The 15,197-nt window shown below is 34.2% G+C and overlaps 1 protein-coding gene across 4 annotated transcripts in view; it reads left to right on the top strand.

The window, feature by feature from the left end:
* Window positions 1–15,197, top strand: part of SASS6 (SAS-6 centriolar assembly protein) — a 50,910-nt gene that overhangs the window by 12,362 nt on the left and 23,351 nt on the right. For all 4 annotated transcript variants that reach the window (XM_027604218.1, XM_027604234.2, XM_027604245.2 and 1 more), the window contains 6 exons: window positions 8,577–8,768; window positions 11,694–11,888; window positions 11,997–12,086; window positions 12,161–12,340; window positions 12,713–12,794; window positions 13,707–13,843. In XM_027604218.1, the coding sequence (XP_027460019.1) occupies window positions 8,577–8,768; window positions 11,694–11,888; window positions 11,997–12,086; window positions 12,161–12,340; window positions 12,713–12,794; window positions 13,707–13,843 (876 nt within the window). The remainder of the gene's footprint in view (window positions 1–8,576; window positions 8,769–11,693; window positions 11,889–11,996; window positions 12,087–12,160; window positions 12,341–12,712; window positions 12,795–13,706; window positions 13,844–15,197) is intronic.

Here is a 15,197-nt window from a genome sequence, read left to right as displayed (position 1 = left end):
TGATTGACTTATTTTGCTTAGTCTTATACTCTAGCTCCATCCATGTTGTTGCAAATGGCAAGATTTCATTATTTTTTATGGCTGAATAGTATTCTACATATATATATAGAATATATATATTCTATATATATATAATGGGATATAATATAAATATATATAATGGGATGTATGTATATATGTATATACATATATGGAATATATATATTTATATTATATCCCATATAATGGAATATATGTATATATGTATACACACACACACACACACACACACACACAAACACACAAACAACCCACATCTTCTTTATCCATTCATCTATTGGTAGACTCTTGGGCTGCTTCCATAATTTGGCTATTTTAAATAATGTTGCAATAAACATAGGGTGAATTAGTGTTTTTGTATTCTTTGGGTAAATACCCCGTAGTGTGATTACTGGATAGTAGGGTAGTTCTATTTTTTTTTTTTAACTTTATTTTCTTTAGTAATCTCTACACCCAATCTGGGGCTCAAACCCACGACCCTGAGATCAAGAGTCACACGTTCTTCTGACTGAGCCAGCCAGGAGCCCTTATGGGTAGTTCTTTTTTTTATTTATTTATTTATTTATTTATTTATTTGACAGAGAGAGACACAGCGAGAGAAGGAACACAAGCAGGGGGAGTGGGAGAGGGAGAAGCAGGCTTCCCGCTGAGCAGGGAGCCTGATATGGGGCTTGATCCCAGGACCCTGGGATCATGACCTGAGCTGAAGGCAGACGCTTAACCAACTGAGCCACCCAGACGCCCCATGGGTAGTTCTATTTTTAATTTTTTAAAGATTATTTATTTATTTATTTTAGAGAGTGAGAGAGAGAGAATGAGCAGGGAAAGCGGCAGAGAGAGGGGAGAAGCAGACTCCCTGCTAGGAGCCCGATGTGGGTCTCAATCCCAGGACACTGGGATCATGATCTGAGCCGAAGGCAGATGTGTAACCTGCTGACCACCCAGGTGCCCTTCTATTTTTAATTTTTTGAAGAACCTCCATACTGTTCCACAGCAGCTGCACCAGTTTACATGAGGTGTATGAGGGTTTCTTTTTCTCCACATCCTCACCAACACTTGTTTCTTGTGTTTTTTTTGATTGTAACCATTCTGACAGGTGTGAGATGATAGCTCATTGTACTTTTGATTTGCATTTCCCTGATGATGATATTGAGCATCTTTTCATTTGTCTGTAGGCCATCTGTGTCTTCTCTGGAGAAATGTCTGTTCATGTGTTCTGTCCATTTTTTTCACTGGATTGTTTGTTTTATTGGCGTTGAGTTGTATCAGTTCTTTGTGTATTTTTGCTAGCCTTTTATCAGATATGTCCTTTGCAAATATTTTCTATTCAATAGGTTGCCTTTTAGTTTTGTTAATTGTTCCTTTCACTGTGCAGAAGCTTTTTATTTTTATTTATTTATTTATTTTTAAAATGTCATTTCCTTTTATAAAGATTTTTATTTATTTATTCATGAGAGACAGAGAGAGAGAGAGAGGCAGAGGGAGAAGCAGGCTCCCAAGGAGCAGGGAGCCTGATGTGGGACTCGATCCCAGGACTCTGGGATCATGACCTGATGTGAAGGCAGACGCTTATCCATCTGAGCCACTCAGGCGCCCCAGAAGCTTTTTATTTTGATGTAGTCCCAATAGTTTATTTTTGCTTTTCTTTCCCTTGCCTCAGGAGATATATCTGGAAGAATGTTGCTATGGCCAGTGTCAGAGAAATTACTGCCTGTGCTCTCTTCTAGGATTTTTATGGTCTCAGGTCTCACATTTAGGACTTTAATCCATTTAGAGTTTATCTTTGTGTATGGTGTAAGAAAGTGGTTCAGTTTCCTTCTTTTGCATGTACCCGTCCATTTTTCCCAGTACCATTTGTTGAAGAGACTATCTTTTTCCCATTGCCTATTACTGCCTCTTTTCTCAAAGATTAATTGACCATATAATCGTGGGTTTGTTTTGGACTTTCTGTCCTGTTCTCTTGTTCTCTGTGTCTATTTTTGTGCCAATACCATACTGTTTTGATTACTACAGCTTTGTAATATAACTTGAAGTCTGGAATTATGATACGTCCAAGCTTTTTTTTTTTCTTCTAGATTGTTTTGGCTATTTGGGGTCTTTTGTGCCTTCATACAAATTTTTGGATTATTTGTTCTAGTTCTGTGAAAAATGCTGTCGTATTTTGATGGGGATTACATTAAATGTGTAGATTGCTTTGGGTAATGTGGACATTTTAACAGTATTTGTTCTAGTCCATGAGCATGGAATATCTTTCCGTTTGTTTCTGTCAGTTTTAGTTTCTTTCATCAATGTTTTATAGTTTTCAGAGTATAGGTCTTTTACCTCCTTGGTTAAATTTATTCCTAGGTATCTTATTTTTGTACAATTACAAATGGGATTACTTTCTTAATTTCTCTTTCTGTTGCTTTATTATTAGTGTATAGAAATGCAATGGATTTCTATACATAGATTTTGTATACTATGATCTTAATGAATTCATTTATTCTAGTAACTTTTGGTGGAGGTTTTAGAGTTTTCTATATATAGTATCATGTCATCTGCAAATAGTGAAAATTTTATTTCTTCCTTACCAATTTGGATGCCTTTTGTTTCTTTTTCTTGTCTGATTTCTGTGGCTAAGACTTCCAGTACTATGTTGAATAAAAGTGGTGAGAGTGGACATCCTTGTGTTGTTCCTGATCTTAGGGGGAAAACGTTTTTCCCCATTCAGGATGATGTTAGCTGTGGGTTTTTCATAAATGGCCTTTATTATGTAGAGGTATGTTCCCTCTAAATGTACCTTGTTGAGGGTTTTTATCATGAATTGATGTACTTTGTCAAATGCTTTTTCTGCATCTATTGAGATGATCATGTGGTTTTTATCCTTTGTTATTGATATGTATTAACATTGATTGATTTTTGAATATTGATCCATCCTGGCAACCCAGGAATAAATCCCTCTTGATCATGGTGAATGATTTTTTTTTTAATGTATTTGAATTTGGTTTGCTACTATTTTGTTGGGGATTTTTGCATCTATGTTCACTAGGGATAGTGGCTTGAAGTTCTCTTTTTTTGTTGTGTCTTTATCTGATCCTGGTGTCAGGGTACTGCAGGCCTCCTAGAATGAATTTGGAAGTTTTCCTTTCTCTTTTATTTTTTGGAATAGTTTGAAAAGAATAGGTATTCACTCTTCTTTAAATATTTGGTTGACCTATGAAGCTGTCTGGTCCCGGGCTTTTGTTTGTGGGGAGATTTTTCATTACTGATTCAATTTCATTGCTGGTAATCGGTCTGAACTTTCTCTTTCTTCCTGAGTTTTTTTGGGAGGTTATATGCTTCTAGGAATTTATTCATTTCTTCTAGGTTGTCCAATTTGTTAGCATATAATTTTTCATAATTATGTTGTAACCCTTTGTACTTCTGTGGTGTTGGTTTTTCTCCTTTTTCGTTTCTGATTTTGAGTCCTCTTTTTTTTTTGGTGAGTCTAGCTAAAGGTTTTTCGATTTTGTTGATCTTTTCAAAGAACCAACTCCTGGTTTCATTGATTTGTCCTTTTTTTTTTTTTTTCATTTCTGTGTCATTTATTTTTGTTATAATTTTTATTTCCTTCCTTCTGCTGGTTTTGGGTTTTGTTTATTCTTTGTCTGGCTCCTTTAGGTGTAAGGTTAGGTTGTTTATTTGAGATTTTTCTTGCTTCTTGAGGTAGGCCAATATTGCTATAAACTTCCCTCTTAGAACAGCTTTTGCTGCCTCCTAAAGATTTTAAACTGTTTTCATTTTCATTTTTTTGCATGTATTTTTTGATAATCCTTTTTGATTTCTTGGTTGTCCTTTTCATTGTTTAGGAACATATTATTTAACCTGTCCATGTATCTGTACTCTTCCCAGATTTTTTTCTTTTTGGGGGGGGTGATTGATTTCTAATTTCATAGCATTGTGGTCAGAAAAGATGAATGGAATGACTTTGATCTTTTTGAATTTGTTGAGGCTTGTTTTATGGTCTAAAGAATGTGTAGTCTGCTGTTTTCTGATGGAATGCTTTGTATATATCTATTAAATCTGTCATGTCAATGTGTCATTCAAAACCACTGTTTCCTTGTTGATATTCTGTTTTGATGATCTGTCCATTGATGTAAGTGGGATGTTAAAGTCCTTTACTATTACTGTATTAATGTCAATTCGCTCCTTTATGTTTGTTATTAGCTGCTTTATGTATTTGGGTGCTCCTCAGATATGTTGGGTGCATAAAATATATGTTGGATGCATAAATATCTATAATTTTTATATCTTCTTGTTGGATTGTCTCCTTAATAATTACACAGTGTCCTTGTCTCTTGTTATAATTTCTTTTTTTCAAATTTTTATTTACATTCAAGTTAACATATAGTACATTATTGGTTTCAGGAGTAGAATTTAGTGATTCATCACTTACATATAACACTTAGTACTCATCATAACAAGTGCCCTCCTTAATACCCATCACCCACTTAGCCTGTCTGCCACCCAACTCTCTCCATCAACCCTCAGTTTGTTCTCTATCACTAAGAGTCTCATGGTTTGCTTCCTTCTCTCTTTTTTTTTCTTCCCCTATGTTTATCTGTTTTGTTGGTAAATTGCATATATGAACGAAATCATATGGTATTTGTCTTTTTCTGACCTATTTTGCTTAGGATAATACACTCTAGCTCCATCCATGTCATTGCAAATGGCAAGGTTTCATTCTTTTTGATGGCTGAATAATATTCCGTTGTGTATATACGCCACATCTTCTTTATACATTCATCAGTTGGTGGATGTTTGCTCTCTTTCCATAGTATGGTTATTGTTGATAAGTTTTTGTTTTAAAGTGGAATACCAGTTTACACTGCCATTCTGAGGGTGTGTGATAATACGTTATAATCACACATTTTCATATATGTATTGACCACTTGGATATTCTCATGTGAAGTTCAAGAATACTCTTGCCTGTTTTCATCTTTAGCCCATTTTTATTTTTATTTATTTTTTTTAAAGATTATTTATTTAAGAGAGGGAAGGAGTGGTGCTCTATCCCAAGACCCTGGGATCATGACCTGAGCCAAAGGCAGACGCTTAACCAACTGAGCCACCCCGGTGCTCCTAGCCCATTTTTAAATTAGACTATTAGTGTTTTACCTATGGATTTGTAGGGATTTTTTTGTATGATCTGGACATGAGTCCTTTGTCAGACACATGCATTATGAATATTTTCTGTGTGTGGCTTGCCTTTTCATTTCTCTCTGGTGTAAAGTAGGCATAGTATATCTTTATTATGTATATTATAAACATTTTCTCCCAGGCTATCTTTGTCTTTTACTATTTACTGTTGCTTTTTGCCCTATATGGTTCTTTTTATTTGAATGTCATCAAATCTGTCAATCTCTGCTTTTATGGTTTAAAGCTTCATGTTTGGAAAGCCTCTGCCACCCAGGGTTATAAAATGTATTCCTTCAATATTTTCTTTTAATACTTTTACATTTTTTTTGTTGTATTTAACTTTTTAATCTGTTTGGGATATATTTTTGTGGAGTACAGTATGAGATAGGTATTTTTTGACATAAAGTCAGTCATTTGTTCCAATACCATATATTCCACTGATTTAAAATGCAACTTTTTTTTAAGATTTTATTTATTTATTTGACAGAGAGAGACACAGTGAGAGAGGGAACACAAGCAGGGGGAGTGGGAGAGGGAGAAGCAGGCCTCCTGCCGAGCAGGGAGCCCGATGTGGGGCTCGATCCCAGGACCCCGGGATCATGACCTGAGCCGAAGGCAGATGCTTATGACAGCCACCCAGACACCCCTAAAATGCAACTTTTAATATATTCTAAATTTCTTTGTATATTTAAGCTTGTTTCTGGAGTGTTGGGGAGAACTAATGTCTTTCAGATTTTCTAACCCAATAGAATATCTTTTCATTTATTCAGGTCTTATTAAAAACAGGCTTATAGTTTGCTTTTTATTTCCCTCTGACTTCTTTCCTTTTTTTTTTTTTTTACAGTTCTTACTAAATATGCCTAGAGATTTTATAGTTTTTTGCTGTATAAATTGGACCATCTATGTCCCAGCATTGTGATTAATTTTGATTGTTGTTGTGCATTAATGTCGTATTCATTAATTGTACATTATATTTACAGATTCTGATAGTTTTAGAACTGATTGTCTTAGGTTTTTCAGGTAAATATATAATGTATAAAAATGGTAATTTATGTTTTTTGTTTTTAAGATTAGTGTCTTTTTTTTCTTGTACAGAAAAATGCCAGATAGTGAATCCTTTCCTCGTTCTATTCTTTTTTTGGTAAATAACTTAAAATATCTCATCTTTAAGAATCATGTTTGCTCTGCATTGGAGAAAGTTTTCTTTTGTTCTATGTCCTGAGAGTTAAAGAGTGCTAAGTCAGATGTGATTTTTGGGGGATTTAATCAAATAATCATGTCATTTTTTCCACTTTTATCTATTGTAATGATAATGGGTTTTATTTTATTTATTTTTAGAGAGAGAGCTTGTGCATGTGGGGAGGGGGGTGGTAGTGGAAGGGGCAGAGGGAGAGGGAGAGAGAATCTCAAGCAGGCTCCATGCCCAGTGCAGAGCCTGATGCAGGGCTCGATCTCATGACCCTGAGATCATGACCTGAGCTGAAATCAAGAGTCAGACACTTAACTGACTGAGCCACCCAGGTGCCCTATAGGCAGAGATTTGAAAATTTTAGTGTGTATCAGAATCACCTGCAGTGAACAGAGTAGAAAATGTAAATGTTGAGTCCTATCCCTCATACTTCTTTCTTTTTTTTAAACAAAAACTCCAAAATACTAATGATCACTAGGATAAAACCAGTCCTTTTTTATTGCCTTTATTGCCTTCAGTGTGTTTGATTACCTTCTTCAACAGTTACATTAGCATCTTTTCCAGTTTACTCTTTATTCTTCTTGATTGCTCCTTCAGTGTTTTCTTCCCACGTTGCATTTTCAGTCTTTTGTGGACTTTTTCTGTTTTTCTCTTTTGTTCCCTTCTCCCCTCCTTTCCATTTTTCAAAAAATGAGAGAATTTTAAAGTAATTATGTAAAATTCCCCAAGTATTTTATGAGGGAGACATTCCCCTGTTCTTGTAATAATTTTTAAATAGGTACAACTTTTTTGGAATGCAGTTTTGGAACTATATCAAGTTTTGTATTTGTTTATTTTTTTGGCTTCTTTCTTTTTAACTAGGCTCCACAGCCAAGATGGAGCTAAACTGACTGAGTCACCCAGGTGCCCCTGTTCACATTTTTTGACCTATAATTGATCATAAGGAAATAATCTGAATTTTGGATGTATGTCTGTATACAAAAGCAATCATAGTTTTGTTTCTAATTGTGAAAAATTGGAAAGTCCATGTCCATAGTAATACAGGGCTTAAATGAATTACAGTATATCCATGGAATGGAATAATGTGCAGCTATTAAAGTGTTTACAGAGTTTTTTTATGGTATGAAAAGGTACAAATGCAGGGCTCAGTTGGTTAAACGTCTGACTCTTGATTTTGGCTCAGGTCTTGATCTCAGGGTCATGGGATTGACCCCCGCGTTGGGCTCTGCACTCAGCAGAGTCTGCTTGTCCCTCTACCTCTGCTCCTCCTCCTCCCGCTCTATCTCCAAAATAAATAAATAAAATCTTAAAAAGAAAAGGTACAAATGCTAAGGAATAAAAAGCATGATTAAGTTGTATAAATGGCTTGATCTTAAATTAGTTAAACTTAAATATGTATATTGTATGCATACGAGTGATGTCAGTATAAATATATTAGGAATATATATTCCCCAAATAAATATATTACAAATATTCCTAAATATTTAGAGTGATTCCTTGGATGAGATTATTGGTTATTTGTAATTTCTTTCTTTGGGCATTTAAGAGTATGTATAACTTTCATAATCAGAAAAATGTACTTTATTTTTGAAAGGTATTTAGGATTTGATAGTGTTCATCAATAGAAATGATAAACATAGACTTGTGGTATGATTCAGACAGGCACCAGAGATTAAACAATTATAACTGTTCAAATCTTATCATGGGTAAAATGTTGCTACTAAGTGTAAGACTGAGCTAATGAACAATTCCTTGTCAATTTTATAATTTTAGGGTTTTTTTATTATAAAAAATATACACTGTTGTAAAAAACTGAAACAATATAATGGTATTTAAAATGAATACTGGAATTCCCTATGTACCTGCTCATTTTTTTTTAACACAAATAGGTTCACACTATTTTGTAGTTTTTTAACCTAATCATATATGATTCTTCCCTTAACTTGAAGACTATACTAAATATTTGAGGGTTTAAGAGAAGCAGAAACTAAGGGCAAGATCATAATGGTAAATTTGCCTTTGTTGACCTTTCTTCTTCATGAAATCCGTAATTGAAAATAGATCCTCTTTAAAACAGGGAAATTTTATAATCTTATAGAAGAATAAGACTTACTTTCTTCAAATCTTCCTGTATTTGTATTTGGGTTTTTTTTTGTTTGAATTTTGGGACTATATTTTTATTATATAATAGGCACAGGTACAGTACCAACAGCAGCATGAACAACAGAAAAAAGATGTAGAAATCCTCCATCAACGAAACATCCAGCAACTACAAAACAGATTATCTGAGTTGGAAGCCACTAATAAAGACCTAACCGAAAGGAAATATAAAGGAGACTCTACCATCAGAGAACTTAAAACAAAACTGTCTAGTGTTGAAGAGGTATTGAACTTCGGGTTTGTTTCCCCCACCCCCAATTTAAAATAACATTTTAGTTTGGTGACTTTATTACTTGTTTCTGTGCTTTGCAAGGATGTCTTGGTGATATTAGGGTAATCAGACATTGCAAAAAAAAAAATTGAGAATCTAAAATCTGATGAAAAGGGATAATTCAAAATAGAACTGAGGTAAACTTGGATATTTTTACTTAGGGTCTTGAGGAGGAACTCATTGACACAGCCTTTAGATTTTTCAGTGTACTTTTAATATCCACACAGTGTCTGCATAGCTCAGCATATTCAGTCTTGACAGGACTGGTTCTTTCAACCTACTTAACATGTCAGACAACTATATGAAGTTGTGTCTAATAATAATAATGATATTAGTAATGATAATAGCTAAGGCATACTGAACATATGCTATGTGACAGGTGCTGTTTAACTGCTTTACATATATTAACCCATTTAATTCTTATAACCATTATTTTAAAGAAGGTACTATTATCCCCATTTTGCAGATGATGAACTAAGGCACAGAGAGGTTAAGTAACTTGCCCAAGGTCACATAGCCAGTAAGTGGAAGAGCAAGGATTGGAATCCTCTTATTTGCTTGTCTTTCGTACTCCCTTTTTCAGGCAACAGAGACATTTTGAAAATCTTGCTATAGTGACACATTGTTGATTCTTTGGCCCTGATGATAGACTCCTTCCTAACATTATACATTATTGTCATGAATTAATCAGAAAACATAGATTTTGTTAAGTCTGTCATATTTAAATACAAAGATCACCAGTGTTACTCAAGCTTATGAGACTTCCCACTCCATTTCACCAGTCTCTTGTGCTTAGGAAACTCTAAAGCTTGACTGATTTTTATGTTCAGATCCTCAGTATTCTGCCTCAATAGGTGTTTTTAGTGCATCCTCCCTGCTCCCTTTACCTTTCATACCAGTTTGTAAAATACTGTAGCCTTCCTAGTACATTGGATAGTCATTATAATGCTATATGACTTCTTTTATCTTAGCCCTGAAATTGGCCACTTTAAAAACAGTGTGCTCCGTTATATCGGTTTTATATAATCTAGTCAAAATATTTCTTGCAAGATTTGCCTAAGACTTTAAAATTATGAGTCCTGGAAACTTTAAAAAAAATTTTTAATTGTAGTATAGTCAACATACAGTGTTATATTAGCTTCAGGCGTCCAATATAGTGTTTTAACACTTCCATACAACACCTGCTGTTCTTGACAGGTGCACTCCTTAATCCCCATCACCTGTTTCACCCATCCCCTCTGGTAACCATCAGTTTATTCTTAATAGTTAAGAGTCTGTTTCTTGGCTCTCTTTTTTTTCCCTTTGCTCATTTGTTTCTGAAATTCCATGTATGAGTGAAATCATATGGTATTTGTCTTTCTCTGACTGACTTATTTCACTTAGCATTATACTATGTAGCTCCATCCATGTTGTTGCACTGGGAACTTTTTTTTAAACCTCTGAGTATTGTTACCTAATCATGTTAAATTTACCTTTTAGGCATTAGTGCCCTAAAAATAATTGCTGCCATTTTTTATTTACTGTGTGCCAGGCATTATGCTAAGCAATTTGCATTATGGTTTTTATGAAGATTAAGCCAAGTAATTTATGAAGTGTTTGTTATTTCTGTTTTACAAATAAGGGAATGGAGATTTAGGGAGGTTAAATAATTCCTAATATTATACCAAAGAACCTAGATTTGTATTCAAGTCTGTCTGATAGCAGGGTCTGTTTCTAAAACCAGTATGGCATAATACTATAAAATTATCTCGTAAAGTTTTGTTAAAAATGAAAATTATCTAGGAATACTATATCCTGGACTTGTGTATACTGGCAGTATTTGGTTAGTATTAGCTGACTGGGAAGTAATCTGTACCAGATTTTTAAAAATCTGTTTTTGATTAACAATTATATTTGCTTGGTTTTGTTTTAAAAGAGTGAACCAAGAGGAAATCCAGAAGTGTTAACATATTTGTTGAAATGGAAAGATATTTATAATATATAAAGAAGGTTGATTATAAAACTGCACAGTATGAGCAGTTTTTAAAAAATCGGTATATATAGATAGAGCAAAATGTTAATTGTGGATCATGGTTGTCACCCTTGGCTACCCTTAGAATCCACCGCAAAGCTCTTTTTGTTTTGTTTTGTTTTGTTTTTAAACATTTTATTTCTTTATTTATTTGACAGAGACACAGTGAGAGAGGGAACACAAGCAGGGGGAGTGGGAGAGGGAGAAGCAGGCTTCCCGTGGAGCAGGGAGCCCGATGCAGGGCTTGATTCCAGGACCCTGGGACCATGACCTGAGCCGAAGGCAGATGCTTAAGGACTGAGCCACCCAGGCGCCCCTCCATTGCAGAGCTCTTAAACTTCCTAGTGCCCAGGCCATACCTCATACTAACTATAAATAAGATTCTCTTGGGGATGGTACCAGGCATCAGTAGGTTTTTTAAAGCTCCCTAGGTGATTTCAGTATGCATACTAGCTTGAGAACCACTGCTTACATGGTAGAAAGATAGGCCTTTTTAATTATTTTATGTTTTTGAAATTCTATTATAATGGGCATTTACTACCCAAGTGATTTTTTTTGAAGTGTAAATTTCGAGATACCAGAAAATCCTTGTTACTCGTTTTTAAAAGTTGTAGTAATTTATTCATAAATCGGGATTATTTTCCCTGTTGTCATTGAATTAGATATTAGTGTATTTTACAATTATATTTCAAGTTTACGAGTTACATACACCTTTAGAGTGTATATCTATATCTTTAAAAAAAAATCAGTACTAGAACTTTAAAATTATTGAAGCCTTTTTTTAAAATTTTAAACATCTTAATTATACATAACCAGAGCAGCCAACTTCTCTTTTTCATACTGCATCATTTTTTTTATTCCTCTAGGAGCTCCAGCGGGCTAAGCAAGAAGTCCTCTCTTTGCGAAGAGAGAATTCTACACTAGATGCCGAATGCCACGAAAAAGAAAAGCATATTAATCAGCTACAAACAAAAGTGGCTGTTTTAGAACAGGAAATCAAGGATAAGGACCAGCTTGTTTTAAGAACAAAAGAAGCATTTGATACAATCCAGGAACAAAAGGTCTATTTAAACATTTTTTTTTTAAATTGGTGATCACATTTACAAGTGATGCTTTTCTTAAACACAAACATCCTATTAACTATTCATGTTTTAAAAAATATGTATCAGGTTGCTTTAGAAGAGAATGGTGAGAAAAATCAGGTACAACTAGGAAAACTTGAAGCTACGATCCAATCATTATCAGCGGAACTTCTTAAGGTTTGTTTTTAAAAATAAAAGAATATTAAATTTTATTAGGTTAAGAGAGATATACAAATAAAGCTCTTTTACAGGCAAATGAAATTATCAAGAAGTTACAGGGGGATCTGAAAACTTTAATGGGTAAATTAAAACTGAAGAATACAGTAACTATTCAGCAAGAGAAACTCTTGGCTGAGAAGGAAGACAAATTACAAAAGGAACAAAAGGAATTACAAGATGTTGGACAGTCTCTCCGAATTAAAGAGCAAGAGGTAGTGAATATTTTATATTTTTGCATGTGTGACTATTTGCAAAGTATAACAAATTTTCTCAGATGTATTTCTAAAAATTTCTACTTTATTATATTAGAGAAGAGCTTTCACTTTTCTCCCCCCCCCAAAAGAACATGACTAGCTGCAACAGAAGCTAACCTATTTCAATTTGAAAAGTTAGTTATCATGACTCAGATACCTTGAGCATTCATATTAATGTACAGTATATGTGTATATACATGTATACATATACAGTGTTACATAGATGAGCTATAATTCATTTATTTAATAGTAGTTAATAGTAATTAATTAATAGAAATACATTTAAGTATTTAGCCTTTATTATACTTATTATGAGGATTGACATTTCAGGTGTGCAAATTACAAGAACAGTTAGAAGCTACCGTTCAAAAGCTTGAAGAAAGCAAACAACTTCTAAAAAATAATGAAAAGTGTAAGTATTTTACCTTTTTATGTAAATGAGGTTTGCAATTGTGTTCTTAATCTGAAAATTTTATTTGAATTCATAAAAGTTTGGGTAAATCAAGATATTGCTACATCCAAATAATTTCGGTTTTAAATATATGGTCTTTGTGTCTTTGCTATAGTAACTTGTATATCAGCTGCCCTGTAAAACAGTTATCATTATAAAGAAAACCATATTACATGTGTCAGTAACCCAAAATTAAGTGTTGAAAATATTGACAATAGTTTAAATTCTTTGCTGATTAAAGTTCTTCACTACTTATTTTAATTTCTGTATTTATCTAATAGTAATAACATGAATTATTTGAAACTAAAATATAAGATTAAGCCTTTAACATTTTCTCAGTTTTTGTATTGGTTATCAGATGAGAGTGTGAACTTCAAATAAACTGTAAGATGTCATTCTAGAAATGAAAGCCTTCAAAGAGATCCTTGACTAGCAGAAATATATGTTTTGTTTTGTTTTGAAAAATTTTATTTATTTATTTGACAGAGAGAAAGACTGCTAGAGAGGGAACACAAGCAGGGGGAGTGGGAGAGGGAGAAGCAGGCTTCCCGCAGAGCAGGAGGCCCAATGTGGGGCTCGATCCCAGGATCCCGGGATCATGACCTGAGCCGAAGGCAGACGCTTAACCGACTGAGCCACCCAGGTGCCCCAGAAATATATGTTTCTGATAGTAATAGCATAAGGAGTTCTATGGCGGTTGTTAAAATAAGAATCTTTAATGACAAAAATTTAGGTGAACCTATATTCTCCTGTGATATAAGGTAGTTTTAAAGACTTAAAATTTTTTAAATGCCAATATAATTTTTAAATGTTTAAAGTTATTAGAAAAATAAAAATAGTCAAAATTCTTTACCTTGTTTTGTTTTATTTAAGTAATCACATGGCTAAATAAAGAACTAAATGAAAATCAGCTAGTGAGAAAGCAAGATGTATTGGGACCTTCTACCACTCCACCTGTACATTCTAGCAGCAACACAATCAGAAGTGGGATTTCTCCTAACTCTAATGTGGTAAGTTTTAAATTAAGATGTGAGTGGTCTGAGTAAATTACCTAAAACCAAAATATTCCCAGACTATGAGGAAGTCTCCATGACTTCAGGTGCTGGTCCTAATATGTCTTGAGTGAGGTAAAGGTTAAGTCCCACTTAGAAGTGAGACGTACGGATATACTTGCTCCTAACAAAGAGGCTGTATTTCAAAGGCACACTGCTTCTTAAAATTTAATTGGGTATATATGTTAACTAATAGAATTTAAATAAAAATTTGAAATAAAAATATGAAATAAAATTTAATTGGTTATAGAAATCATTCAGTAATAAGTAATGCCAAATGTGCTGAAGAAGGGAGTATTCTGGGAGCCTTAAGAAGGGAGAACAAAGTTTGGGCTCAAGTTTGGAACTATGATAGGAGCCTAAACTGAATTCTATTTGAGAAAGAAAAAAAGAGAAATGTCCTTTTATCAGTCAGCTCTAGATTCTAGAAGGAATTAGTTATGATATCTAAGCTCTCTAGCTCCTAGGACCAGGGCTTTTGCTTTCTCCTCGCAAGAAATTAGGAGAAAATGAAGAGCAGCTCCTTACATATGGGAGCTGGCTTGGTACTATCAGCAAGGCCCTGGTGTTGCGAGGAGAGCTAGGTACTCACAGCTAGGCTTTGGGGCTCTACTGTTGAACATACGTAATTTCACCGAATATCAACATCAGGCAAGGCCTGTGACTGTGACAGATCAAGAAAAAAATAAGACCACCTCATAATCATTTCTGAACACAATTTTGAAAAAATGAACATTGCCAAACCACAAAACAGGCAAGCATCCTCCTATCCTGGCTAACATGATTGACTGCTCCTTCTTTACCAATTACAGTTTTGGCCTTAATACATTCCTCCCGACTTACCTGATAAGATTTATTTCAGATACTCAGTCATACAATTATCCCCATTTCCAGATAGCATCTGACCCACAACAAAGCCACACTTTATTAAACTGTCTCTTAAACCACCTAACACATATATGTCCTGTAAATAAGTCCCTTTTAACACCTGCATACTGTCCCACCCCTCTTACCAGGTTTCCCACAGTATGCAGTCTGCATTGTTTGCAAGGAACAATAAACCCACAGTGTACACCTATAGGTATGTTTCTGGTAGTCTTTGATTGAAGAGCATTGGCAGAAGATTTAAAATGCAAATAGCTAATTGAATTTTAAATCTATCCTAATTCAGATTGTACTTGATGTTTAAAAAAAGGAATAGATTTTTGCTAAATTGCAAAAAGGTGTGGAAAGAATCACATGGCTAAATTCCCAGTACTGAATTATAAACTTGAAAAAATATGACAGGCTTAACCTTCATGACTTAGGATAA

Source organism: Zalophus californianus, chromosome 4 (genome assembly GCF_009762305.2).
Source record: "Zalophus californianus isolate mZalCal1 chromosome 4, mZalCal1.pri.v2, whole genome shotgun sequence".
In the NCBI taxonomy this organism is placed as follows: domain Eukaryota; kingdom Metazoa; phylum Chordata; class Mammalia; order Carnivora; family Otariidae; genus Zalophus; species Zalophus californianus.
The sequence above is the reverse complement of the archived record's forward strand: the minus strand, read 5'-3'. Positions and strand labels throughout refer to the sequence as shown.